At 48.5% G+C, this 27421-nt stretch overlaps 1 protein-coding gene and 1 long non-coding RNA gene across 2 annotated transcripts; both read left to right on the top strand.

The window, feature by feature from the left end:
* The first annotated feature begins 77 nt into the window (after nt 1–77).
* VAX2 (ventral anterior homeobox 2) lies at nt 78–26551 on the top strand. Its single transcript, XM_065929490.1, has 3 exons — nt 78–374; nt 19374–19561; nt 25904–26551. The coding sequence occupies exons 1-3, from the start codon at nt 137–139 to the stop codon at nt 26342–26344; spliced, it is 867 nt and encodes a 288-aa protein (XP_065785562.1). The 5' UTR covers nt 78–136; the 3' UTR covers nt 26345–26551.
* On the top strand, nt 789–7979 carry LOC136164488 (uncharacterized). Its single transcript, XR_010662361.1, has 2 exons — nt 789–1749; nt 6667–7979. It is a non-coding gene; the product is annotated as an uncharacterized lncRNA (long non-coding RNA).
* Nucleotides 26552–27421: the final 870 nt, after the last annotated feature.

Below are 27421 nucleotides of genomic sequence, written 5' to 3' on the forward strand. Positions count from 1 at the left end.
CGGGTGGGGGCGGGGCCGGAGAGGGAGGAGTCGGGCGGGGGGCACGGGGGGCGCCGGGGGCGCGAGGGGCGGGGAGGCGCGGGCTTGGCCGGCCCAGGCTGGCCAGGCGGTGGCGAGGGCGGCGGTGGCGGCCGGCATGGGCGATGGGGGCGCTGAGCGCGACCGCGGCCCCGCACGCCGGGAGTCGCGGAACGGGCGCGGCGGGGACGGCGGCGGAGCAGAAGACTCGAGCGCTGATGCGGGCGGCCGCAGCCCCAGGGAGATTGCCGGGACTTCCGACTCCAGCCCTGCGGGCTCCAGGGAGAGCGGCGCCGACAGCGACGGGCAGCCGGGGCTCGGCGAGGCAGACCACTGCCGCCGCATCCTGGTGCGAGGTAAGGGGACGGCTCGAAGCCCTGGCCCACTGAACTCCCCTCCCTTCCCTCTCGGGGGCCTCCGACCTTCCTGCAGCCTCCACCTCCCAAGTCCTATATTCATTCAGACGACCGTCGTCCAGTCATTCATTCAGCAAACATTATTTTAAGCGTCCATTGTGTGCTGGACATTGAGCTGAGTGCAGGGGACAAAGCGGCGAGCGGTACGGGAGAGATTCCCGTTTCACTGCCTTGAGATGCTCAGCTCTCCAGTCTCACCCGGGCGGGTTACCGTGGCTGGGGGCGAGATGAGAGTGCGGGGATGCGGAGAGCCGAGTCCCCGCCCCACGGCCCTCGCGGCGAGTGCGGAGAAAAGCGTCACGAGCGCTCCGCTGGGTCAGGGCGAGGAGGGACCAGCGCCCGCAACCGCGAGAGGAGAAGGCCCGGGCTCCGCTCAGCTGCCGGGCGCCTCCCCGCTCCCTGCCCAGCCCCGCTTCCCGGTCCCGGCCTCGCAGGCGTACGGGTTGCTCCCGGGAGACGGCACCGGAACGCAGAGGGCGGCGTGCGCCGCGCTCGCCGGCCGGGGCTTCGCTCTCGCGGTTCCCACTTCCTCGCGGCGCCTGGGCCCAGCCGGCTCTCGGCGCGGCCTTCTCACGGCCTGGCTTCTCGCGTCTCTCCGATTCTCCCTCGCCCTTCGCCCTCCTCTCTTCTTTCCCGGCCATTTTCCTCCGCCGAACTTGCCTTCCCCGCCTTCCCTCCCTGCAAGAGTCCGAGAGCCCGGCTCTGCCTGGCTTCCTCGCTGAGAGGCTGCGGCTTCCCCGGCCCCCAAAGCCAGCCTCACGCCCAGCTCTAGGCTCGCCTTTCGCCGGATCCGGGCCTCGCCCAGCAAGATAGGAGAAGAAAGGGGATTCCGAGGTCTTCCCTTAAGCCCGTCCCTAGGCCGCGGCGAAGCCCGAAGTCTGTTTCCCCCACCATCCCAGAGTCCCGGACTGGGAGACCCAGCGGAAAGAGGCCACTCGAGGGTAGCGGCTGCCCCCGGTTCCTCCCGCTGCCTTTTTCTTGCCCTTTCTTTTTGATCGCTTCTCTTGCGAGCCTGAAGGCCTAGAAGGGAATCAGCCGGAGCTGATTTCCTCGGCCACCGCCTAGGGAAGGGAAACCAGCTCCAGGACCCCCGAGTTTGATCTGGGCTGGGCCGTGTGTGAGCTTCCCACACACAGACTGAGACACCTTGGCCTGGTCGCTCACGGCTTCCCCACAGCTGCTGAGTCTGGGTGACTCTGGGAATGGGGCTAAAGGCACAGCATGGAGGCAGCCCAGTGTGAAGTTGCTTGATGACCATCTCGGACACAGACTCGGGTACCCTGGTCTTCAGGAAACACAGGAAGCTCCAGGCCAGGTAGAGTCACTCCGTGATCAGGGGCCGGCTTTGGGGGTCAAAGGAGGTGGTCCCCAACCAACAGGGATTCCAACAGGTGTGTGGACCTCTTGGGCACTTGGGATTAAATTAGATCCATTCCATAGACTGTGGGGTGTCCTGTGTACAAGGCGTTAGCAGCCAGTTTGGAATTCCGTTAAGGAAATCTGCAAGGCTTCCAGAAACAGAGAAATCAGCCTCCTAAGTCCACATTCCCAGATTAAGGACACTCACCACCTCACACTTCATCTGTGGGTTTTTCATTTCCTTCTGGCTGAACAGTTGTAGTTCTGTACCCACCTACCATCCCTTCTGCTCTAACTCCGTGCAGATGGAATAGATTTTGTGTCCGCATGTGATGACAGATAACTCCCAGGTGTTGACTCATGGAAGGTAGGATCAAAAAGGATGCCCTTCAAGAGACCACCCACTCCAGGAGCAATCCATGGAGCCCCTGCTGGATGTGGGGCAGCTAGTGTGCACCACCAGCTGTACTTTCCCAAATTCATGTAGGCGATACAGCAGCGCCACTGTGCTTAGACAACAGAATGGAGAGAGAGTACAGAGGAGGTATTTATTCACTTAAGAGAAATAAAAGGTAAATGCAGGGCCCGCGTAAATCTCTCTGTCCTTTTCCATTTAGCGACAAGGAGGTTATTACAGGCCTCAGATACCAGGGACGTCATTTACCGCTAATCCCTCCTAGCCAGAGTCACCTGCGTCACTCCGGGCCCCACTGGGCCCAGGGCGGAGGCCCAGCACTGGTGAAAGGAAGTCCACAGCACCCTGGTCCCCCCGCCCAGCGCGCTCTAAGCAGACAGTACATTTTGCCCTTGACCTCCAAGGATCTATCCTCCCAAAGTACCCGTGGAGGAAACCATACAGTGGGGGAGAGTAGGCGGTTAGTGTGTCCGCTGTTAAGTTGCTGGCGGGGTGAAGGTTCTGGGAAAGAGCCCCACTCTCTCTGAGTCTTTTTCTGCCTCCTTCCCTTGCTCCCTTGAGGGCTCCACCCCAAGGTAGCAGACCTGTTGAGGGAGTCCCAAGACGAAGAGGAATAAGAGAAAGGCCTGGTGCTGGAATTCCGTGAAACTGATTTGGAATACAAGGTTTATAGACCTTTGAACTTGAGCTAGTTTCTTTGCCTTTCTGTGACCCAGTTTCCTCATCTGAACGAAGAAAGCATAGCTCTTCCCTTGAGTGCCTGTGCTCAGGGTCAGAGATGTTGTCTATAAAACTGCAAACAAGCAGCGGGATCTCCATAAATATTCTGTGGAATGAGAAGGGTAGGAGCTCCAAGTAGACTGAAACTGCTTCAGGCCGCGGGCCTCCTTCCTCAGAGGCCTCCCCCACCACAACCCCTGGCCCCAGAGGCTGTGTGAGCGTTTGGAGGTGAGCAGCCAAGGGGACGGGGACTGGCTGATGGAAGGAGACCCAGTGCCACCTTGCAGACACACAGTGCGGCCTTCCCCAATCCCCTTCGAGGAACCCTCGCACAGCCAATCACAGAAGTTTCCTGCCCCTGCAAAATGTGGGTCAGGGAGCCAGGGAGGCCGACCTGCCATATCCCCTGCCTCAAAATGGAGGCCGCTTCACGCCACACAGGGGCACAAGCAAGGCTCCGAGATAACAGGGGTGTGCACGCAACAGGCACCCCAGACACTCCACTGAGGACGCAGCTAGGCTTCCACAGGGGCATTTGGAAAAGACAAGCCGTGGGCAGGAAGCAGGTGGAAAGAAAGCTGCAGCTCCAAGTTCGCTGCGGTCTGAGTGGGACTGCCTTTTCGGTGGAGCCGGGATCCCTTCAGTCAAAAGAGGGGGGACAAGTCTCACCCCAAACTCCCAAACCTCATAATCCATGCTCTGATCTGCACACTCAGATGCACTTAGGTGATTCTCAAATGGACTCAGAGTCAATTCAGCAATGCTTCTGGACAGATCTGGGAATGGCCGTCCACCAGCCTCACCCACGCAGCAGATGTTATGAACAATGCCTAGCTCTGGTCCCAGCGCACCCAAAGCATCCCTCTGACCTGCCAGTCTCAAACCCCCAGTCGGGCCTCCTTAACTCTGCGCTGCCACCTGGGCCTGAGTCTGCAGAGTTCAGAGGCGACCCCAGTGCACTCCCGCACCTTGAGACATGTGACATCCTGGGCCTGACTCAGCACCCCTCTGTCTGGTAACAGGCGGACAGGAAAACTGCAGGAATCCTCGGACTGAGTGAATGACTACTCCCCTCACCCCTGCAGCACCAACACCCACTAGCAGAAATGCTTTCGCCTGGAATCCTGATGGATGTGCCCAGGGCCTCTGGCTATGGCTGAACAATTCCTTCTGTGGATGTGAGTTTGGAGCAAGGGGTGATTGAATTTAGCGGGGTCTAGCCCCCTGAGAATTGAGGGCAGTATTGGACCCGCGGTGCAGAAATGTATTGGTGGAAATAGCACAATGGCATACACCAGGCAGAGTCTTGGATGCTGCGGACATGTTTGAGGATGCCGGGCAAGGGGCCAAGCCTTTTGGGGGCTTGAGCTAGTAGCAACCCAGGGAACAGTCAAACCCCTTGTGCAGCCAGGTCTGGGCTCAGCGTTGAACGGCATCACCTGCTTTTCAGTTGGATTTACAGCAGTCCCAAGACCCAGGATGACTCGAACTGGACTTAGCGTCCTCAACCCCCCCCCAAGTCATGGCAACTCCACGAGGGCACAGCCTCTAACCACCCCCCCCAGCCCCAGATGGGGTGTCTTGGCAATGGAGTCAGTGACCCAAAGTGTTTATTGGAAGGAGCCGCTGGATTGCAAGTCCCTGTGTCTGGGCCCTCGGAGCACCAGACTTTGGGACTGGAGCCTCAACATAAGTCTGTTAAGAGATAACCGGACCATTCCTCCCAGGGAGTGGTTGAAAGCTTTAAATGATTCATGCAGGGGATTGTGCTTTGGGGATTTGGGTTTTGGTTTTGGTTTTATTTGGGGAGCTTGTGGGGAGTATTAGGTTTCTTTTTTATTTTCCTGGGATTGTTTTCGTTTTATGTTTGTTAGGTTTTTCCTTTTGCTTTGTTTTTGGCGGAAGGACCCACATTCTCATGGCGGGTCTAGGTGTACCCTATCATTTTGGGTCTTTATTTTTTACTTGATATCCATGCTTCCACCCCACCCCCAAGACACACACCCCCAGAAGCAGACCTGCAGACAAATGCGTCGTCTTGTTGGTGTGTCTTGCGTGCACACTTTCATTTTCTGGGATCTGTGAAGGGCCTTCCGGGGCGCCTCCGGTGCTCAGCTAGCGCTGCCGCCCTGGCTGGTCTCTTGAACTCGGGTGCCTGTGGACCCGCCGCCAGCATCCCGCGCGCAGCAGACACGCACACGCGCGCGCGCCTGAAAGATCAGAGCTTCTAGGTGGCCCCCGGGTGACCCAGCCGGGCTGGGAGGCCGAGACAGTGGGTGGGTACTAGGAACTGGAGGGGAGGGAGCGGACTGCCGCAGCGTGCGTCCCTGGATCTTTGTTCTGCTGCACCAAACGAGTTGAGTCTCCGCACAAACTGCGCACCCCCTGGAGCTAGACAGGGCTTCTAAGGCTCGCGTTGGCTCGACGCCATTTCCTCAATTACCCCGACTCAAGTCTGGGGCCGAAGTAACCAACCCAAGCTCCCTCTCAGTTCGCTCTTTGATTTGTATTTTAAATGGGCGGCGAGGTGGGGGACGGTGTAGGAAGCATATGAATTTTGTCTTTACTTCCTGTTTGCTTAGCATAGACTAAAGATCGGCCTGACCCTCCTCGGAAAGTGGGTAGCGGGTTACCGGCAGTACAGCCCGCGGAGTTGCGTGCCCCAGTGTGAAAACCTCTGATAGAGGACTCCGGGGCGAGTGGGCCGACCCAGGGATCTCCGGGACCCGGGTGGTCTGTGCGCCCGTTTTGCCCCACTCCGTCCGCATCCAGGAGGGAGGTTGGATGGTCTCGACTAGAGGTGCCAAGGTGGCAGTGGACACCGCAAAAAGGGGAGGCGGCGCCGGACGAAATCTGGCCTGCAAAGCGGAAGAGTGGGCGGACCTGGAAAAGCCAGGGCTGCGAGCGCGGCGGGGCGGGGGCGCGACTGTGAGACGCTACTGCCACCCCCGACCCCACTCACCCAGGTTTTCCCATGGGCTTGCCCTTCGCTTGCTAGTTGATTGATTCCACAAACATTAACGAGTACCTACTGTGTGCCAGTGGAGGAGGAAATGGCACCCCACGCCAGTATTCTTGCCTGGAAAACCCCATGGACAGAGGAGCCTGCTGGGCCACAGTCCACGGGGCCGCAAAGAGTCGGACACGACCGAGCGACTAAGCAACTCCGTGCCAGACCAACACGGTGGGGCTGCTGGCGCTGACAACCAACCGAGACCATCTGGAAAGCGGGGACATGCGAGGTTCCTGGCCCGCCGGGGCGGCGGCAGGGCCTGGGTGGCGAGGGAGCGATGTAGGCGAACAATTCAAGGAAGGAGGGTGCGAGCCGGGTCCGTAGACGCCACGCAGGGACCACGTAGGAGGTAGACACCGCACCCGCCAAACCCTAGCGGTCTCCCCAGACGCATTACGCGTGCATACAGTCGGCACTCAGTAAATATCTGCCGAATGAATTAGAGGAAGCAAAACCAACCTCTGGTTTCACCAGGTAGGAGGCCGCCACGCCCCTCCCCGGGAAGAACGCCTGTCCTGCAGTCACCTCCTTGTTCTTTGACGTTACAAAGGCGTTCCTGACATGGAACGGTGATGATGCCAGAGCACAGAATAATCGTTACACTAGAAAGTTGACGGCACCCTATTTTTGGAATTTTGTGCAATCGTCAACTTCGGGGGCCACTGAAATATAAAACCTGAAAAAGCTCAAATATGGTTCTTTTTACTCGTTCTTTGGATCCCCAGGGCCACGGAGGCAGTCTGGAGGCAGGCAGAGTCTGGACGAGGAGGCCGGGCAAGGGCAGGGCCCGCAGGGCGGGAGTGAGTCTCCCGGTTCTCCGCAGGTGCTTGGGGGATGTTCCGCTGCAGAGCCAACCAGGGAAATATTAACAATTAGGTAAATCTGCGCCCCTTCTCCCCGTCCAGTTCACAGGCCTCCGTTCCTTGGTTGGAGCTTGAATAACGGGATAAAGTTAGGTTTGTTGTGTTTTGTTTGTCCCCCGCCCACCGCAGAGCCAGAGCTCGGCGGGTGGAAGACACCCAGCGAAGAACGTAAGACCACGCTCACAAAGTAGATGGGAACAAACCAGGTAGAGCATTTGCACTCAAAAAGCAATATGGGGACTTCCCTGGTGGGCCAGTGGTGGGGGGATACGGGTTCCACCCCTGCTGGGGTAGTTAAGATCTCACAAGCCAACAAACCCAAACGTTTACAGAAACATTGTAACAAATTCAACAAAGACTTTTTAAATGGTCCACATGGGGAAAAAAATTAAGAAAAAAAAAAGCAATACGGTCTCAAGGTTAAAAAAAAAAAAAGTGGTAGGAAGCTCCCAGAAATAGCCACCGGTGTGCTGCGGTAGATTTCTCCCCTCTTATATACACGTTACATAAGCTGTCTTGGAACTTACCATTAAAAAAATTTTTTTTTCAACCCCCTGGGGTCATCTTTTCCACCCAGCCATTTCACACTGTTCCCCTTCTGCACAGTATTTCCCCTCCTCCTTTGGAGGAAGAAAGGGATCTTCGAATCCTCTAGAAGGGTGTTCCTGTTGTTCTCCTCTGGTACATTGAAGCTTTGTAATTGTGAAAAAGTAAAACCAATCCAAATATCCAACAACAAGGGACTGGTTAAATAAAATTTTATTATAGCTGCATAATGTAGTACTATGCAGTTGTTAAAAATCATGAAGCACTTCTAGATGGAAAGATATTTATTGAATAAATTTTATCAAATGAAAAACAGCAATTTGTGGGAAATCTTACTTTTGTAATGTATAACTTACCTGTTAATTTTTTTCAGTTACTGGGGAAGCTTGAGAAATGAACTCCCAATGCCCAGGTCTTTGAGCCCTTGAGTGTTTCCTAAAGATAAATTCCTAGCAGTGGAATTGCTGCTTCAGGTCAGAGCTACAGGCACACAGCCCTCAAGTGTCATAGTGAAGCTGGTCACCGATCTCTCCATTCAGAGCCTGCAGCCTTAATGTACGATGATGAGATGTTACTTTATGATCTTTTCATTGAAAGCGTGATTGACCTCCACTAATAAAAAAAATTTTTTTTTAAATTAAAGTGTGATTGAAAATTCATGTGGAAAAAAAAGAGTTACACTCTAAAATTTTTTTAATGTGTTTTCTTTAATTTTAAAATAGTAATTCATCTGATTCAAATATCAAAAGGTTGTTTTAAGTACACATGAGTAATCGCTTTCCCATCCTTCCCCATCCTCCAATTCCCACTGGGCTCAAAGGCAGCCATTATTTACTGCTTTCCAATATGTTATTCCAAATCATTTCTATGATTCTGTCAGCCAGTTCATTATTTTTTCTTCCTTTTGCTTGTTTTGCATATGGTTGTATCTATATATATTTTCCTGCACCTTGCTAATTTCACTTACCAGTATATCTTAGGGGATAAAGAACTTCTGTTAGTTTTTTACAAATGCATAGTATTCCATTTCTAGATACTGGATAGACCATAATGTGTTATACCACCTGTGCCCTAATGGTAGACATTTAGCTTTTTTCTTATCTTCTGTCATTATATACAATGCTATATTAAATATGCTTGTTCCTTGGTCATTTCCACACGTGTGGGTCTTATCTGTCAGAGAAGTTCCTGAAAGTAGGTTACTGGGTCAAAGAGTATCTGTGTTTGTGATTTGAAAGATAATGCCCAAGGGTCCTCAATAAGATGGTACCTACACCCCTTAGCAATGCCTGAAAGTGCTTGTATCCCCAAGTCTTGCTATCACAGTTCACACTTTTTATCTTGATAGATGTTAAATTGTTCTTTCAGGGGAAGATAAGTTTAGCAATTTAGACCCCCACCTTTGCCCTCTCCCCATATTAGACATTATGTATCTCAAACATGTTTGCTAAGAGGTTCCTCACTGGCATGTTAATTTTTATTTCTTTGGTTATCAGTGAAGTTGAGCATCTTTTCATGTTTATTGGCCAGTTGCACTTCTGCTATCTATTAATTCATTTCATGTGACCATTTTAATTTTCAAATATTCCTTTCCTTATTGATTTTTAGAAATTCTGTACTGTGGACAGTGGCTCATTGCTTTCAATATATGTTGCAATTTGGGGGGTTATAAATTGTCCTTTAATTTTTTTCTGATGTCTTTTGTTTTCTGAAGTATAAAATCTCTAATTACAAAATCAATCCATGCCGTTTTATTATATCATGTAAAAGTTGCAATTTCTTCATTTCCCCCACATAATACACTTCTACTCCCAAGATGCAACCTCCCAAACTTTCCCTAGACATTGAAAAACATAAATAAGTTATAGATTGTAAGAGTGAGGGTTTTTTTTGCAAACTTCTTTTCTTCATTTAATAGATACTTTTCAATCTAAAACTACCTTGTTATTTTTAACAGTTGCATAATACTATATTATGCAGATATAATAACATTTATTTAACCAGTCCCTTGGTGATGGATATTTAGGATGATTCTACTTTTTCACAATTACAAACAATACTTCAATGTTTTGTATCCTAATTTGAACAGATTTACTAAAAAGTCTCATTTATGAGACAATGTGAAAAATATGAAAACAAGTGAGACATTTTATTATATTAAGGAATGGTTGTTAATGTTTCTAATTGTGACAGTAGTATTGTGATTGCTTTTTAAAGAAACTTATAAAATGATTTATAAAAGCATTTATAAAAATGTTTCTGGATGAAATTATATGGTGACTGGGATTTGCTTAAAGTTATAGGGAGATAGAAGAGCTAGGATTGTTACTGAGTTTGTAATTGTTGAAGCTGGAGGATAGGTATATCACAATTCGTTATATTTTCTCTTTTTCTCTCTTTTGCTCTTGTTTTGTATGTTTGAAATTTCTCATGATAAAAATTTTAAAATAATAGACATCATTTCACATATATCTGGTATGCATATAATTACAGGGTAAGTTCCTAGAAGTTAAATTTTTAAATCTGAGTATATACACTTAAAATTATGATTGATATTTCTAAACACCAAAATGTACTAATTTATACCCCTGGAGTTTTGTATAAATATGCCATTTCTCCCCCACATCCTCCCAACCTAGGATGTACTTAGTCTTTTAGAGCAAAATCTTTTCAAGTGAAAAAAAAAAATCTTGTTTTATTGGTGTTTATGATTACTAGTCAGGTTAAGTGTATTTTCATATACTTATTTTCCATGTTTATTTCCTCTTCTGTGAATTTTTCATTCATATGCATAGCCATTTCTCTATTGGCTTACTCATTGTTTTTTTATAGTTGTAAACTATGTATAGACTACATAAATATATAACATATATGTAACATTTAAACATACAAATATACACATATTTAGTATGTTTATATAGAAAGAAAATGATCCCCTTTTCTGTGACATATGTTGCAAACATCCCCAGATCCATTTCATTCTTTTTTTCTTTTTCTTTTTCAACCTTGCTGTGAGTTGGGTTGTTGTTGTTGTTGTTGTTTTTGACTCAAATTTTTGGGGCTTCTATGTTTTAGTTCTCAACTAGAAAGTTCTTCTCCAGCCAAAGGTAACAATATTACATATATTACATATAATGTATATGTTATATAACTTAGAATACTCTTAAAATTTTTGTTACAAAAATTCAATATATGTTACAATTTTTTAGTTTATAATTTGTTTTTCTTTCTTGTGTCTTTTCATTTCTGAAGCATAAAACATTCTTTTAATTATAAAACAAATTCAAGCTGAAATGAAGTGTAAGTTGAAAACTCTTCATTTACCCCACCCAAGGCACTTCACTCCCAAGATATAACCTCCTAGACTTGCTTTGGTAATTGAAAACATAAATATGTAAGTTATATATTACAAAAGTGGGGTTTTTTTTGCACACTGCTAAAATAGTCTGTCTGCAGACTGTGACGGTCTTTGCAACACACCAAATAATAGAGAAATACATGAAGTAAGATGGGGGATATCTTTCCTTCCTTACCAGCTTCCACTCCACAGAGTGAACAGAAAAGAGAGGTGTCCATCCTGCCAGATTTAATTCTATATAGATATAAGCCCATGCACACACACATACACACTTTACTTTTACCTGTTGTTCTTTATAAAACTGGGCTTGTACACATGAACTTGTTTTCATGTAGCAGTATACGGTGGACACCTATTCAGGTCAGTATATGAAGATGTACCTCATTTTTATTAATGTCTACACAACAACCAAAGGCATGACTCTACTGTGACTTCATCAACAGAGTTGCTATTGATAGACATTCAGCTTTTCCTCTCTTCCACCCCTTCTTACAAACTGCTACAAACAGTGGCTCTTTATGAAATATACAATATTTCTCTGGGGTAGAAACCTCTGTAAAATTTCTGAAACAAAAGAACTATACATTTTTAAATTAGGTTAGGCACTGTGAAATCGTCCTTCAAGAAAACCTTTCCTCTATTAACCTGTATTCTCACCAATAGAGCTAGAGAAAACCTATTTTCGCTCACCTTTGCCAGTACAATTTTCCCAGTCTGATAAAGTATCTGAAAAAAAAAAAGTTATCTCTTTTCTATTCTAATTTTCATTTTCTCTAAGTCCCTCTGGACGTATTTTTTCATATTTATTAGCCACTAGTATTTCTTCTTCTCTTAGGAACCCTTTCATATAATTTGTGCAGTTTCCTACTGGACTGCTTGACTTTATTCATTAGACTATAAAGGCTGTCTGTGTACTAGACATTGAGACTGTTATGCATGTATTATTAATATTCTTCCAATCTGTCACTTTTCTTTTAACTGTCTGTCATCCTGCAGCAGTTTTTTTCTCTAGGTACTCAAATCTGTTATTTATTTTTTAAAACTCATTAGTGTTTTTATTCTACTTTCAGAGATTTATTTATTACATCTAAAGTTTTAATCCATCTTGTATACAGTTTTGCATGCACTGTGAGATAAATGACTTTATTCCAGATGATGCACTAACTGTCCAAAAGCCAGGTCTTGAGTAATCTTGTCTTTCCTCCAACTAATTTGAACTTTCATCTTGATAATATCGCAATTCCTCATATAGGCATGGATTTGCTTCATAACTCGTGTGCCAGCATCACCAGTTTAGTTGCTGTAGATTTGTAGTATATTTTGCTGTGACGGTAATGCAAGAATTCTCTCCTCATTCTTGCACATTTTTTCTCAACTATTCTTCCATTTTCAATGTTTCCAGTAAACTGGAGAATGAGGGTTTTTTTTATAAGGAATTTTCATAGTGATTACATTTCATTTGTAGATTAAGGCAGAAACGACATTGTTACATTTAAAAATGAGTGTATTAACAGCTTATCATGTAAAGTAACTAGCTGGGTGCTACCTGGATGAAGTCTGGGTAGGACTTTGAGGGGGTCTACTGGGAGAGGTAGTGGGAGATGGTCATTTTTGGTGCTGGAGGTCAAGAGCATTAGCTATCTGTAATCAGGCAGGAGTCACCACCTCTCCCATGGCAAAGGATCTTTGGTGGAATTCACTCTCCCTGGTACCCCTGAGGCTCACCCCTCTTTGAGGAGGACAACAAAACTCGGCCTTCATTCCACTCATGCATTTCACCCTAACAAGACCCTACCCACCTAGAGGCTCTGGAATTAAGCTGTCCTTCCTTCCTGGTGTCCCCCACACACATGACTCCACCTAGAAAAGCAACAATTTAGGGAAGAGGGCTCTGTCAGTAGGAGAGACCAAATTTTGCTGCAGGGACAACCTCAAATCTCAGAGGTTTAACAAAGAAATATATTTCTAAATCACTTGGTAAGTCCATCACAAGTGGGCAGGGGCTTGTCTTGGTACTCAGAAACCCAGGCTGATGAAGCTCTGGCTTGGCTTCTGCGTCTGGACCATGCCAGTAGAGGGAAGGGGAGGTGGGAAATCCAGACCTGGCTTTTGACATGTTCCCTGAAAGTGACTGCATCCCTTCCTCTTGTCTAAAACAAATCATGTGGCTATATCTGATTTCAAAGGGCAGAAAATGAATGCAATCCTACTGTGTGCCTGGAAGGAATTGGCAACACTGGCGAGCAGCATCCTTGGTTTATCCATTAGCTTGACTTTGATGAGTGGTCTCCTCTGCTGGTCCTAGCTAAAATAGCAAGCACAGAAGCACTGACTATTGGATGTTAGCTATTTGGAGAAGGTCTGAAACATCCCATTGTTTTACTTTCTTCACAATATTTATCATTACCTTACATATTTTGTTTTGGTTTTGTTTTGTTTATCTGCATTGGGTCTTCCTTGGGATGTGTGGGCTTCTGTGGTTGCAGTACTCAGGCTTAGTTGCTCTGTGGTACATGAGATCTTAGTTCCCCAACCAAGGATCCAGCCCACATCCCCTGCACAGGAAGGCAGGATTCTTAGCCACTGGACCACCAGGGAAGTCTCTACATATTCATTTTTTAATTTATTATCTGTCTGTCTCCCCAGTACAAGGTCTACGGGAACAGGGACCTTGTCAAATTTGCTCATTTCTATATCCTCAGACACAAGAGTACTATTTGGCACATAGAAGGCATTTATTACAGCTTTCCTGGTGACTCAGACAGTAAATAATCTCTCTACAATGCAAGAGACTGGGTTCAATCCCCGGGTCAGGAAGATCCCCTGGAGAAGGGAATGGCAACCTACTGCAGTATTCTTGCCTGGAGAATCCCACAGACAGAAGAGCCTGGCAGTCTACAGTCCATGAGGTTGCGGAGTCAGAACCACTGAGCAATTAACACGTGCGGGCATTTTTAAAATTTATGTTGGATGGTTGAATATACACAGTTGTTTTATTTACATAAATGGGATAGTACTACTTACTTTCTTTCACTTAATGTCAGTTTATATGAACACTGCCTTATTCTTTTAGCTACATGGTATTTTATAAAATATGAACGGCATGAATGTATCATAATTTGTTCATCTGTATCCCTTGCGGGGAACACTCAGGATGCTTTCAAATTTTCAACATTTTGAACAATGCTGCTGCAAATATCTTTATGTATACCTTGGAGCACATGAGTCTGTGCTTAAAATAAAATTGCTGGGGCAATAATTACGTGCTTCTATAAACTTGACAAATGCAGCCTTGAAAAATTATGACAGTTTATGGTCCTACCAGCAGTTAATGGGAGTGTGGAATCACCAACAGTGCATCTTTGCTTTATTAATCATCTACTAATGTCTCTCCAGTCTTATGGGAGATAAAAAATTATCCATTGTTGCTTGGACTTGCATTATCCTGATTACTGTGAAGCTGTGTTCATCTTTTCACATATTTATTGGCCATTTGGATATGTTTTCTGTGAATGGCTCACAAAAATTACTTGACCATTTTTTCTATTAGACTATTGCCCCTTTTTAAAATAATTACTCTTAATTGTGTTTTATATATTCTGGATATTATTTCTCTGCCTTTTACAAAAGACTTTCAATTGTGTACTTTGTATTTTATCTTGATTTTGATGCTTTTGTCATATAAAGTTTTTAGATTTAATATAGTTGAATACATCGTTTGTTTTTCCTTCACAGTCCAGGTTTGCATCTTGCTTGGAAAACTCTTCCCAAGCTTAGGAATATAAAAATAGCTTTTCATATTTTCTTGTAATACCTTCATCATTTTACAGTCTACAATTTGCTCTCTATTCCATTTGAAGCATTATTCTTTATGGGGTGAGACATGAATTTAACCTAATTTTATTCCAAACCTGGATAATTTATGGTCCTCAATCTACTTAACTGCATTGAGAGCCTAGACATACAGAATGTTCCCTTTTTCATAGACTCTGTCAGTGTATATCCATGGCTCTAATTGTATACTCCTTATTTCATTTTTTCCCAATATTGAGTAATCTGAATCCCACTGTTACCATTTCTATTATATCCATGTTTCATTTATTTACTTAATATTTTAGCAAACAACAACAAAACATGCCAAGAGGTTAGAATGATGTTTTGTCACAGAAGCTGACAAATCTGTGGAAAGAATATTTTATATTTTCAAATGAAATGTCTACTTTAGCTTCATGCTGAGTATGTAAAATCACAGATTTAAGTTTGTTCTAGTAAACACTAAAATAACTGCATAACTTTTGAAATGACAAAGATTTATTTATGTATCATTTTAAATCATCTTACAAACTACGAGTGAAATGCAGAGGCACTTGGGGAGCTTCTATTGTATTCTTTACATAAACAGATTTGTCAGTTTCTGTGACAAAACATCATTCTAACCTCTTGGCATGTTTTGTTGTTGTTGTTGTTATTAATGTCTTATTTTGAAATAGTAAGAGAATCACAAGAAGTTGCAAAAATGGTAGAAAAGCCCCATGTATCTGCAACCTAGCTTCTCACAATGGTGACATCTTATATAACTATAATACATAATCAACATCCAGAAATTGACATTAATTCAATATAATTAACTAGACTAATGACCTTCCTCAGATTTCACCCATTTTTTGCATACACTTTTTTCTTAGTATGTAGTACTGTGACATTTTATTACACTTACAGATCCATGTAACCACCACTGAAATCAAGATTCAGAACTGTGTTGACACCACCAAGAAGCATCATCCTGCTACCTACCCCTTTGCAGTCACAGTCCCCCTTCCCCAGCCCCTTGGCAGCACACATCTGTTTGCCTCCTCTATGACTTTGTCATTTTGATAATGTAATATAAATGGAATCATACAGCACATAATCTGAAGGACTGCCTTGGGTCTTTTCACTCAGTGTCATTTGGAGATGTATCCAAATTGTTGTGTCTGTCTATAGTCATTGTTGTACCACGGTTTGTTTATTTGTTCACCCATTGAGGAACATCTGGGTTGTTCCCATTTGGGAGTTATTACAGATAAAGCTGCTGTGAATATCCCCCTGTAGGTTTGATGTGAACCTAAGATTTCATTTCTCTGAGATAAATTGCCCAGGAATGAGGTTACAGAGTTCCATGGTTAATATAGATTTAACCTTTTAGGAAACTGCCAGGTCAGTTTCCAGAGTGGCTGCACCGTTTTACATTCCCAGCAGCAATGAACGAGGCATCTAGTTTCTTGGTATCCTCTCTAGCCTTTGGAGCTCTCACTCTTTTTCATTTTCGCTCCTCTGATCATTTTCTCCTGGTTTTCATTTGTTTTCTCCTGATGGCTAGTGGTGTTGAACCTCTTTTCCTGTGTTCATTTGCACGGCCCTTGGGGCTTCCCTGGTGGCTCAGAAGGTAAAGAATCTGTCCACAATGTGGGAGACCTGGGTTTGATCCCTGTGTTGGGAAGACCCCCTGGAGAAGGAAACTGCTACCCACTTCTGTATGTGGCCTGGACAATTCCATGGACAGAGGAGCCTGGCGGGCTATAGTCCAAGGGGACGAAAAGAGTCAAACATGACTGAACGACTTTCACGTTCACTTTTGGGATATCCGGGGACAAGTCTAAGGTGCTTGCTCCATGCTCCTGCCTCTCCTGGCCCTGTGGAGGAGGGCTGCCCTCGGCTGCTCCCTGAGGCAGGAATACCCCCTCTTAGCTCCTCTCCAAGGAGGAAAGGAGGGGAAGGGCTGTATGGTTTGACATCAGAGGTCAGGAGCAGGCTCAGGGCTTCAGGTGGGCTCCAAGAGACTCGCCCGGAAGCGGATGTGAAGCTTCCGGCACCATATATGACATCCGTCACCCTTTCTCCTCTTCACACCCCCCAAGATACTTTTAATAAAATCAGTGCCTTTGGAGATGGGTTTGTTGGGTGTTGTGAGGAAAGTTCTGAGCCTGATTTCACAATTGGAAACAGTAGAACCTGAGCAAAGAGGACCCAGTCACAGTGGGGTCACAAACATTAACCCACCGTTTTGAAATGTAGAAAGTATTGGAGGGGGAAACTTGAGATGTCCAAAAAAGCCTGATTCTACCAGCCTGCCGAGCGCAAGGCTCCCATCCGTGTGCTGTTTCCTGCCCAGCGCCCTGGAAAGGCCAGCCCAGTGTGGGGGGTGACAGCCTCTGGGCCATGACTGCGTCCCCAGGCTTACCCTTTCCCTGAGGGTTGACTGAGAACACGAAGGTGTTTGAACCTCTGAGATCAGGGGTATGACCTGTGAGCCGAGCCAGGAGCCTATGAAGAGCCAGATTGCACCCTGGAGTGGGACTGCCCTGTGTGATCCAGTGCTTAAGAACTCACCCTGCAATGAAGGAGACTCGGGTTCAGTCCCTGGTCGGGGAACTAAGATCCCACAACCACAGCTAAGACCCAATGCAGCCAAATAAATAGAGTACACCCTGGAGGGGGGAACATTAACTGGCCCTAATAGGAGGTAAGCAGAACCAGTCTCATAAAGTATACTACAGGACTTGGAGGGAGAGATCTCAGGTTCTAAAAGTAGGTTCTGCAGTCTTACGGCTCACAAGGAGCCTCTTGACAGACAGCACCTCCCAAATGCAATTCCTTTCCTGCGTCTTCCAGGGCAATGATGAGCCTGTCAGAAGATTCCATTTGCTACCCATGATGTCTATAATCTATCTCTTCACTATAACCTATTAATGGAATCACTAAGAATTACTAGAAGAGGGTATTCGTTAAGTAAAATGAGGGGTTTCTAGAGTCTTTTAAACACTGTCAGTATGATCTTGGGTAGGTATTTATAAGGTGTTCCTCCACTTCCTCATCTCTAAAATGGGGATAATCACAATTCCAACTTCACTGAGACATAGGGTTTAAGCACTTGAACGGTGCCTGGCCCAGAGCATGCACTGCAGAGATGTCAGCTATTATTGCAAGTGGCCAAGGCTGCTAAAGCTTCTGACCGCATTGGAAACTGTGCATGCCCTCTGGAGAGGGGTGGAGTTCCTGCAACCTTGGAGGCTTGCTCTGTTACCTGTGCTTCATCAGGGCTGTCTTGAGTTGAGAAGTTTCCCATTGACACTAATGGCAAATTACTGTTAGTTTAGCTTTATTATTATCAACAGCATGTGTTGGGGGAGGTTTGGTAAATCCCAGGTGGCACAGTGGCAAAAAATCCGCCTGCCAAGGCAGGAGACACAGGAGATGTGGGTTTGATCCCTGGGTTGGGAAGATCCCCTGGAGTAGGAATTGACACCCCACTCCAGTGTTCTTGCCTGGAGAATCCCATGGACAGAGGAGCCTGGTGGGCTATGGTCCATGGGTTCGCAAAGAGTTGGATATGACTGAGCTCACACACGCATGCACAGAATACGATGTTACATATTTCCACACTCTAATTTTTGACATAAACTTTTCTAATAACTAGATTTGAAGCCATCAGTGTGTGTGATTCAAACATGGATCATCTTTGCCCCTATACTTAAGACTGATGTATATATTATAATCCACCTCCCCACCCCCCCACCTCCAGGAAATTTTGCTTTAGCTGAGTTCTTTAAGTGGGACCATCTGGCAAATGTTAGCTACAGGTTTTTCAACCTCTCTTAAGTAGGCTTCAAAATACTGGAGATGCCATGCATGGGTGACATTGGTCCAGGGACCAGGAGGGTGGCCCTGCTGTCCAGGACTCAGCACACAGGGAGTGGCAGAAATTCCCCCTCTGGAAGGCACCCCAGCAGCTTGATGCAGTGGCAGTGGTCCTCAGGCTCCTGGGGATCCCAGCTCCACCCCACACCAGCAAGCCTCTTCAGGGACCCCAGGAGAGTCTGTGGACAGAGAGAGCACCCATGCATGCTACACACACACACACACACACACACACACACACACACACACACACACACACACACACACACACACACACACACACACACACACACGACTTAAGACCTGGCTCTGGACATCTCCTCCAGTAAGCCTTATCTGATTGATCAAATCCAATTCTAAACCATCCTTTCCTCTGCACTTGAGGACTTGGTATTTTCTCTTTATATTTGTTTCTTATTCTGCCAAGGAAGAGAATCCTGGCTGGGGCAGAGTGAGTCCCTTCTGCCCAGGCTGGATGATAAACCCGACATTTGTACTGAGGCCCATTCACATACACAACATACTGCATTGGGTGATTGAGGAGGCTAGGCCCAGAGAGGGTAAGCAACTTGTCAGAGGTCACACAGCCAGGCCCAGACCTGAGGAGCTTCCCATCAGATCATGCTACCTCTTTTTTTTTAATTTTTTTGTTTATTATAGTTTTAGCTGCACTGGGTCTTTGTTGCTATGTACAGGAGGCTACTCTCTAGTTGCGATGCTCAGACTCTCATTGTGATGGCTTCTCTTGATCTGGGGCACAGGCTCTAGGTGGCCAGGCTTCAGTAGTTGTGGCCCACAGGCTTAGCTGCTCTGAGGCATATGGGATCTTTGTGAACCAGGGATCGAACCTGTGTCCCCCGCATTGGCAGGCAGATTCTTAACCACTGGACCATCAGGGAAGTCCCACACAGCCTCTAATTAAGATGTTCATTGGTGGCTTACATCCTTAACTAGTGAACTAACTTGCCTCCTTTCACGACCCCTGTAGATGCCAAAGGAACCATCCGAGAAATTGTCCTGCCCAAGGGCCTGGACCTGGACCGGCCCAAACGGACCCGCACATCCTTCACGGCTGAGCAGCTCTACCGCCTGGAGATGGAGTTCCAGCGCTGCCAGTACGTGGTGGGCCGTGAGCGTACTGAGCTGGCCCGCCAGCTGAACCTCTCCGAGACGCAGGTAAAAGGGCAGGGCCAGGCCATTCCACGGCTACCCTGGCATCCAGGAGTGCCCTGGGGTATGAGGCCGGTGAGCTGCTGACTGGAAACCCAGCTTTGGAGTTCAGACATCTTTTAGGGAAAGGCTTAAAGTTACTGGTAAACCAGAGCAAATAAACACAGTGCTGACAAGAGAAAGTTGGCATTTGCCATTGGAGGTGTGGTAGTGGGGCACTTCTGGATCTATCAGGCCCTTTGGATGGAATTTGGGGAAAGCTCAGAGAGATAGGAGAGAGGGACATTCAAGATGAAGGCAGTGGCTTAAGGGGGTGTTTGTTGGTGCAGGAGGGAGCCTGCAGAAAGGCATGGGGCAGGGTTGGCTTGCTGGGAGCACGGGTTCAGGAAAGCGATGAGGCATTACAAATGTGGGTTGGGGACCTCTCATTTCCACATTCGGGGCCTTTTCCCATCCTCCCTTCATCCCAGTGAGCCTCAGAACCTCCTGTTGGAGAGAAAAGGTCTGAACTCCCCCCTCACCCTGGTAGGGCTTAGCACTTAGCAGTGGTCTGCCCGACCCAAAGGAAAGACTTTTGTAAACTGAGCACCTACTCTGTGTGAATGGAGGCATTTCAGACTGGTCGTCGTTGTTCAGTCACTAAGTTCTGTCTGACTCTTTGCGACCCCATGGACTGCAGCACGCCAGCTTTCCCTGTTCTCCACGGTCTCCCAGAGTTTGCCTAGACTCGTGTCCATTGAGTTGGCAATGCTATTTAACCATCTCATCTTCTGTCACCCCCTTCTCCTGCCCTCAGTCTCTCCCAGCATCAGGGTCTTTTCCAATGAGTCGGCTCTTTGCATCAGGTGGCCAAAGTATTGGAGCAGTATTATTCAAACTAATAGATCTAAATAATAATGATAGTAGTAGTGGGGGTCAGTGGTTAGGACTCCATACTTTCATTGCCGTGACCTGGGTTCAGTCCCTGGTCTGGGAATTAAAATCCTGTAAGGGCGTGCAATGCAGTCAACAAAAAGGTGGTAGTAATAATAATAATGCTTCCCCAATATTTATTGTGCCAAGACACTGTTCAAAGTTAGTTATGTTAGTTTGCTAACCCCTAAAGCCCTGTGATTGTAGCAACCAGTATTATCCCATTTTACCCATCAGGAGAGGTTATGATGCCCAAGGTCATACAATGAATAAGTTCCAGAACTAGGATTTGGACTAGCAATCTGGCTCCTTTATGCTGCCGGTATACTGGGCAACCACGCTGGAGCTTGTCAAAAAAAGACTCAGAGACTCTAAGTCTAGCTACAAGTAAAGAGCTTGAGGTACCAATAAATATATCAAAAGGGCCAAACCAGGACGCATGAAGGGAAGAGGAGAGGAAGGAGAGAAGGAAGCAGATCGGTCTGGGGAGGATTGGGGAGGCTCTCCTCACACCTCCCTGCTGTCTTGCAAGCCGGGGCATCTCCCTCTGGCCTGTTTTCCCCCAACTGCCCCTGTAGAGTCCCAAACAGCCCAGCAGATGGCCTGGGGCAGCTGGGCCCTCCCTCTAACTGAGCTCAGCTGGGCTGGACAGCCAGGCTTTGTCCAGGAGGCCTGCAGTGGCCAGGCGGGGCAGAGCGCGTAGAGGGAGCCAGGGAGACCCCCTCAGACCAGGGTCTGAGGTGTAGGCACAGGGTCCCTCCTCCTGTTTGGCCTAATTTCCCTTTGCCTCACGTAGTTTACCCCCCCAACTCCCCCCTCTGAAACATTCTTCGAAAGGGCACCTCAGATGCCCAGGCCAACAACTCCTCAGTCCTCATCCTTCCCTGCCCTGCCAGTACAGGCCACCTTTATCTGTTCTTTAAGGTCAAAGCCAAGTCCCTTCTCTCCCAGGAAGCCTTCCCTGAGGCTTCTTGACCTCACTGCAAGACCTGTTCCACATGGCTTGACCTGTAAAGTGTGGTGTGTGTGTGTGTGGGTGTGTGTGTGGGGGGGTTTGGGGGGGTGGGCACCGACCCGTGTGCATTTCCCCAAAGCAAGGATGTATTTGAAGGGCACATCTGCTCTTCAGGCCTCCTTGGGGAGCCCAGCACACAACTGGGTACACAGTGGACCCTCAAAGAACCCTCAACTGACTGGTTACAACTTACCAGCCTCCTTCCCCTTCCCCTGGCCCTGGAGCCTGGCAGACAATATACAGTATTACTAACGCTGAGAGTTTCCTGTGTGCCAGGCATTGTTCTAAGTGCTAGACGTGTTCTGACTCGTTTGGTCCTCACCACCAGCTGGTAGAACAGGTGTGAGGCTTTTCTTCTGACACCACTTCTGACACTATGTGGTGTGTTCCCACACCAGCAGCAGCCAGTTCTCCAATACCAGCTGGGTGTCCAACAATACAATTCAATTCAGTTCTGACCTCAACTCCTGGAGGTAACACCCACGCCATAGGTTATGACAAGCTATACAAGGCGGGTTCCCACACCCTCTCCTTAGGTTTGATAATTTGCTAGAATGACTCACAGAACTCATGAAAACTCTTTACACTGTATTTACTTCTACAAATGGATTTATTATATAGGATGCATGCATATATACTGTGCTAGATCGTGTCCGACGCCTTGTGACCGCTTGGACTGTAGCCCAGCAGGCTCTTCTGTCCATTGGGATTATTCAGATAAGAGTACTAGAGTGGATTGCCATTTCCTGCTCCAAGGGATCTTCCCAACCCGGGGATGGAACCCACGTCTCTTGCATCTCCTGCATTGGCTAGGTGGATTCTTTACCCACTGAGCCATCAGAGAAACCCCATTATAAAGGATACAACTCAGAAATAAGCGTATAGAAGAGATGCATAGAACCAGATATAGAGGGGAGAGTTCAGGCAGGAAACGTCATTGTTCAAGAGTCTTTATAACCCAGTCTCCAGACCCATTATGCTTTCTGGAGGGAAGGGAATGAAAGTTCCAACCCTCTAATTACAGGTTTGGTCTTTCTGCGACCAACCCCCATTCTAAAACTAGGGGTTCACCCTGAGTCACTTCATCAGCATAAACTCAGGTGTGCTCAGAGGGGGCTGGTTATGAACAACAAGGAGCTCTGGACCAAGAACCAGGGACAAAAGCTGAGTGTACTTTTTTTTAGTACAACAGAATGGCTCCTTATTATTTTTATATTAAAGAGAAGGAAACGGAGGCACACAGAAATTAAATACCATGCTCAAAATGTAAAGCAGCCACATTCATTAGCTCATCTAATCTTAATAAAAAGTTAGCTTTCAGGACTTCCCTGGTGGTCCAATGGTTAAGATGCCAAGCTTCCAATGTAGGGGGCGTGGCTTTGATCCCTGCTCAGAGAACTACGTTCCCATAGGTCACACAACGCAGTCAAAACACTAAAAAAAAAAAAAAAAAAAAAAAAGATGACTTTATGAGTAATATTATTTCCATTTCACAAAGTTGAACTCAGAGAGACTAATTAACTTGCCAAGTTTACATGGCTAGAATTTCGTGGAGTTCTCAGCGTATTCACCTATGCATATGCATGCGTGCTTAGTCACTCGTCGTTTCCAACTGTTTGTGCCCCCGTGGACTATAGCCTGCCAGGCTCCCCTGTCCATGGGATTTTCCTGGCAAGAATACTGGAGCAGGTTGCCGTTTCCTCCTCCGGGAGATCTTCCCTACCAGGCATCAGAGCCGAGTCTCCTAGGTCTCCGGCATTGGCAGGTGGATTCTTTACCACTGGGAAGATATATTCACCCATACTTTTGGGCAAATATATCATTGACTGCCTGCTGCGTACCAGGTGCTGTTCTAGGAAGGCCCTCCCCTCCCTGTTACACCCAGGACAGGACAGGAGCCCCTGTGAAAGCTCCCCTCCTGGTGGGTCGCACCCCGTTACTGCCACTCGCTTTGTACCCACTTGCCCTGTGTTTGCGGGCAGCGGTCAGTCTCTCTCCTGCTCCATCCTCTGGGTCCAGAGGGAAGGAACTGTGACCTCTGAGTCTGTCCTCCCCCTCCAGGTCAGAGGTAGAACAGGGAAGGTGAGCAGTACACCTCACACGGAGTGTGGGCCCCAAGGATTTCCTGTTTGATCTCTACCACAACCCAGGTGTTTTTGTCCTTATCTTAAAGATGAGAACTGAAATTCAAGGGTCCCTGGGGGTGGTGCCTGGCTGAGAACCCAGAAGGCTTCCCAGCAGGGGAAAGGATTACAGGGACAGACAGAGCCACATCCCCAAAGATCTGGCAGGACCTCTTCCTGGAGCAAATTCCAGTGTCACTAACAGTCACATCTTTCAGTCAGACTTGGCCGAGTCATCCTTCCTCCTTGACTGCCCTTCATTGATATCAGCTCCAAATGTCACCTCTTTAGAGGGGCCGTGTTTGCCACCCCACTGATAAGACACTGCCTCCCTGCCTCTCCTCTCCCCCTTTCTCTCCACCGGGGTCCCCAAAGTGCCAATCCACAGCTGTTGTCTGTGCATGCCAAGTTAATACAGAAATGGAGAGTATGTGTTACAGAGCAGTTTTTCTAACAATTCACGTTAATTGTATATTATGAAAGTATTGGTCCACAACAGATTGGAAACATTAAAAAGTGACTCCTCACCACGAATCCTTTGAGAGATGCTGCTCAAAGCACTTACCGACACAGTGTCAAAGCTACTGACAGCCACACCTGTTCGCTTGTATTTGTTGTTTATCATCTGTCTGCCCTGCTACCCTGCCCACCCTACACGGCGAGGATCCTGCCGCCTAGAACAGTGCCTGGCACATGTGCTGTGCGTGCTAAGTAGCTTCAGTCCTGTCCAACTCTTTGCAACCCCACGGACCGTGGTCCACCAGGCTTCTCTGTCCATGGGATTCTCCAGGCAAGAATACTGGAGTGGGCTGCCATGCCCTCCTCCAGGGAATCTTTCCAACCCAGGGATTGGATGCTCAGTCCACATCTGCTGAATGCATGAGCAAGTGAGTGAATGCAGGAATCAACCTCTGGTAGATCCCCTAGCTCCCTGGTCACTTTCATTTATCGAAAAGCAATCCAATCCTGTTGAAAACACCCAACTCATATGTATTTCGGATCTTTTCTTCTCCCCCCCTCCTCCACTCAGAGCAGGCATGACCCACTGCTGGAGGGACATGCAGGGCAAGAGCCCTCTAGAAAGCCTCTAGAAAGGAGGGGGGAGTGTGGTACCCCTCCCTCACCGGGGTCAGGAGGGCAGGGAGGGTGGCACCTTCTGGCCTGAGGAGCCTCATGGCCACCGGCCTTGGCTGGAGGGTCGGTTGCTCCCACAGGGGGCCTGGTAGGCATTGCCCCAAGCACCCTCAGCTCTGCCCTCATCCTCTCCCGGGCCAGCCTCTCGGCCCTGCTCCTCCTCCCCACCTCTCCTTCCCCCGCTCTGTCCTCCCTGCTGTCCCCCCTTCTGTCCTCCCAGGCTGGAGGAAACCAGTGGGTCTCCCGGAGCTTCTGTTTCCCAGCCCTCCACTCCACGGTCCCCGGCTGGTACACTGCTCAGCCAACTGCCAGCCTTCCGGCACCTCCCAGCCAGATCAAGGGAGCTTTGCTCCTGGGGACGTGGACCTGGGTGCTGCAGCAGTTGACAGCGTTGCCAACTGGGGAGCAACTGTCCCTCCCTCCTCCCCAGACACTTCAGGACTCCCAACCTGCCTCCTTGGGGGAGCACCCCGTCCTTCCCCAGAGAGGAGAGAAAATCCCATCACCGTGAGGGGCCCGCAGAACTGACCACTGAGCTCGCCTGCCTCCCAGACTGCCTTTCCTTCTGGGGGGGGGGGTTGGAATGCTGGGAATGCTGGGTGTCAGGTGCCTGGTGCTGGCAGAGGGCAACTTCTCGTCTCATCAGCCTTGAGAACGGTCTCTGCTCTTTGGTGGCTCCATTTAGGATGTGGGGTACTTGGCACGGCTCTATCCCCAGTTTGGGGAATGTGGCCATTGGAAGTGTCCCGCACCATCCTGACACGTCCTCTTACACTGGGTGTCATGTTGAGAGGTGCTCTATAGGTGATGGGGTGGGAGGGGGATGCCGAGAGGTTCAAATAGGGGGATGGCCAGATGGGTTAGGGAGCCCCCTTCAGAGATGGGCTAGGGGTCGGGGGGAGGTGAGACAGGAGGAAGTGGGGGTGGCTAAGAGTGAAAGCGTGTGGGCCAAGAGGGGGACCTCATCTGTGCCTCCCCCCATCCAGGAGTCAGGGTAGCAGTGGGTTTGGGGGGCCAGGGTCTCCGGTTCCCCCAGCCAAGCTGCTGGCGGGAAGATCCTGACGACAGTCTGACTGCTCTTCTTGCCTCTCTCACTGCACCCCTGCTCCCCCACTCCCTGTCCCCTCTCCCTCGCGGACTCCCCTCCCCTCACTCCGCCCCAAGGTGAAGGTCTGGTTCCAGAACCGCCGCACCAAGCAGAAGAAAGACCAGAGCAGAGACCTGGAGAAGCGGGCGTCCTCCTCGGCATCCAAGGCCTTCGCCACCTCCAACATCCTGCGGCTGCTGGAACATGGCCGGCTGCTGTCTGTGCCCAGGGCCCCCAGCCTCCTGGCGCTGACCCCCGGCCCACCGGGCCTGCCTGCCGGCCACAGGGGCACCTCCTTGGGGGACCCCAGGAACTCCTCCCCACACCTCAACCCGCTGACCTCGGCCTCGGCCTCGCCCCCACTGCCGCCCCCTCCGCCAGCGCTCTGCTTTTCCACCGCCCCGCTCCTGGACCTGCCTGCTGGCTACGAACTGGGCTCCTCGGCCTTCGAGCCCTACAGCCGGCTGGATCGGAGAGTGGGCAGCCCCGGCGGCGGTAGCAAGAAGGCCAACGCTTAAGTGTCCACCCCCCGCGTGACACTGAGTCCCCAGCACAGCACCACCCCTGCCTCCTGGGCCCAGAGGCAGCAGGGCAGCCGCCCGCCCTGCCCCGTCCACCCCCAGCTCAGAGACTCTCCAGTGGCCGGCGCCGGTCCGCAGCGGGTGTGTGTGTGAGTGCAGTGTGTGTGTGTCTCACTGAAATAAAAACAATGACAAGAAGGGAAATCGAGTCCCCACAGCACGCCACTGCCTCCGTCCCCTCTCTTGCCTCTCCAGGGGAGGGAATCAGGCTACTGGTCTCCCTGACAGGCATGGTCACAGCCGGGGAATCTGTTACCCACCTGACTCCTGCTCCCAATTCAAGCTCCCACCTAGGTGTTTCACCTCCCATGGCAGCACCATCCATGCTTTTGTTGGTACGTGTTGCCCTTTGCAAGTTTCTCTTTCAAACGTGTACTCTAGAGGTGGAATGTCAAGTCCTTGGAGAGGGTGATCAGTGAAAGATCAGACGAGGATCCAGAACGCCAGAGAGAGGGCATCACAGGTAAACCCAGGCAGGATCCCACATGCTTTAGAGGCCCCGCGCATCACAAACACCCCAACTTGAAGCACTTCAAAATTTTTTCTTGCTTAAATAAGACACTTTTGTTTAACCTTTTAAATTTTGCAGTAATTGTAGACTTACAAGGAGTTGCAAAGATAGTCCAGAGAAATCTATGTGCCCTACACCCAGTTTCTCCCAGTGGTTGCATCTTCCATTCCTGCAGAATAGTATCAAAACTGGGGAATTGACATTGATTGTGTGTGAGTGTGTGTAATTCCATGTCACTTTATCATCTGTGTAAGATTCGTGAAACTACCACCACAAATATGATATAGAGCTGTTGACCACCTCAGAGATCTACCCCAGCGCTGCCCGTCAAAGTCACACCTACCCCCCACCCCAACCCAAGAGAGTTCTTTGAAAGACTAGGAATTGTGAGACGGACCAGGAACCTGAAATGCGTTCCCCAGTCCTAGGATGCAGGGTGAGATGTTGCCTCTGAGGAAGAAAAGGCAAGCAAGCACAGTCAGATCCAGTCTCTCTGGGAAGTG

This window comes from Muntiacus reevesi, chromosome 3 (assembly GCF_963930625.1).
Source record: "Muntiacus reevesi chromosome 3, mMunRee1.1, whole genome shotgun sequence".
NCBI lineage: Eukaryota > Metazoa > Chordata > Mammalia > Artiodactyla > Cervidae > Muntiacus > Muntiacus reevesi.

Coding starts and splice junctions, on each gene's coding strand:
- VAX2 (XM_065929490.1), top strand. CDS start 137: ATGGGCGATGGGGGCGCTGAGCGCGACCGCGGCCCCGCACGCCGGGAG. Junction 375..19,373: donor CCGCCGCATCCTGGTGCGAG/GTAAGGGGACGG, acceptor CGACCCCTGTAG/ATGCCAAAGGAACCATCCGA. Junction 19,562..25,903: donor TGAACCTCTCCGAGACGCAG/GTAAAAGGGCAG, acceptor CTCCGCCCCAAG/GTGAAGGTCTGGTTCCAGAA.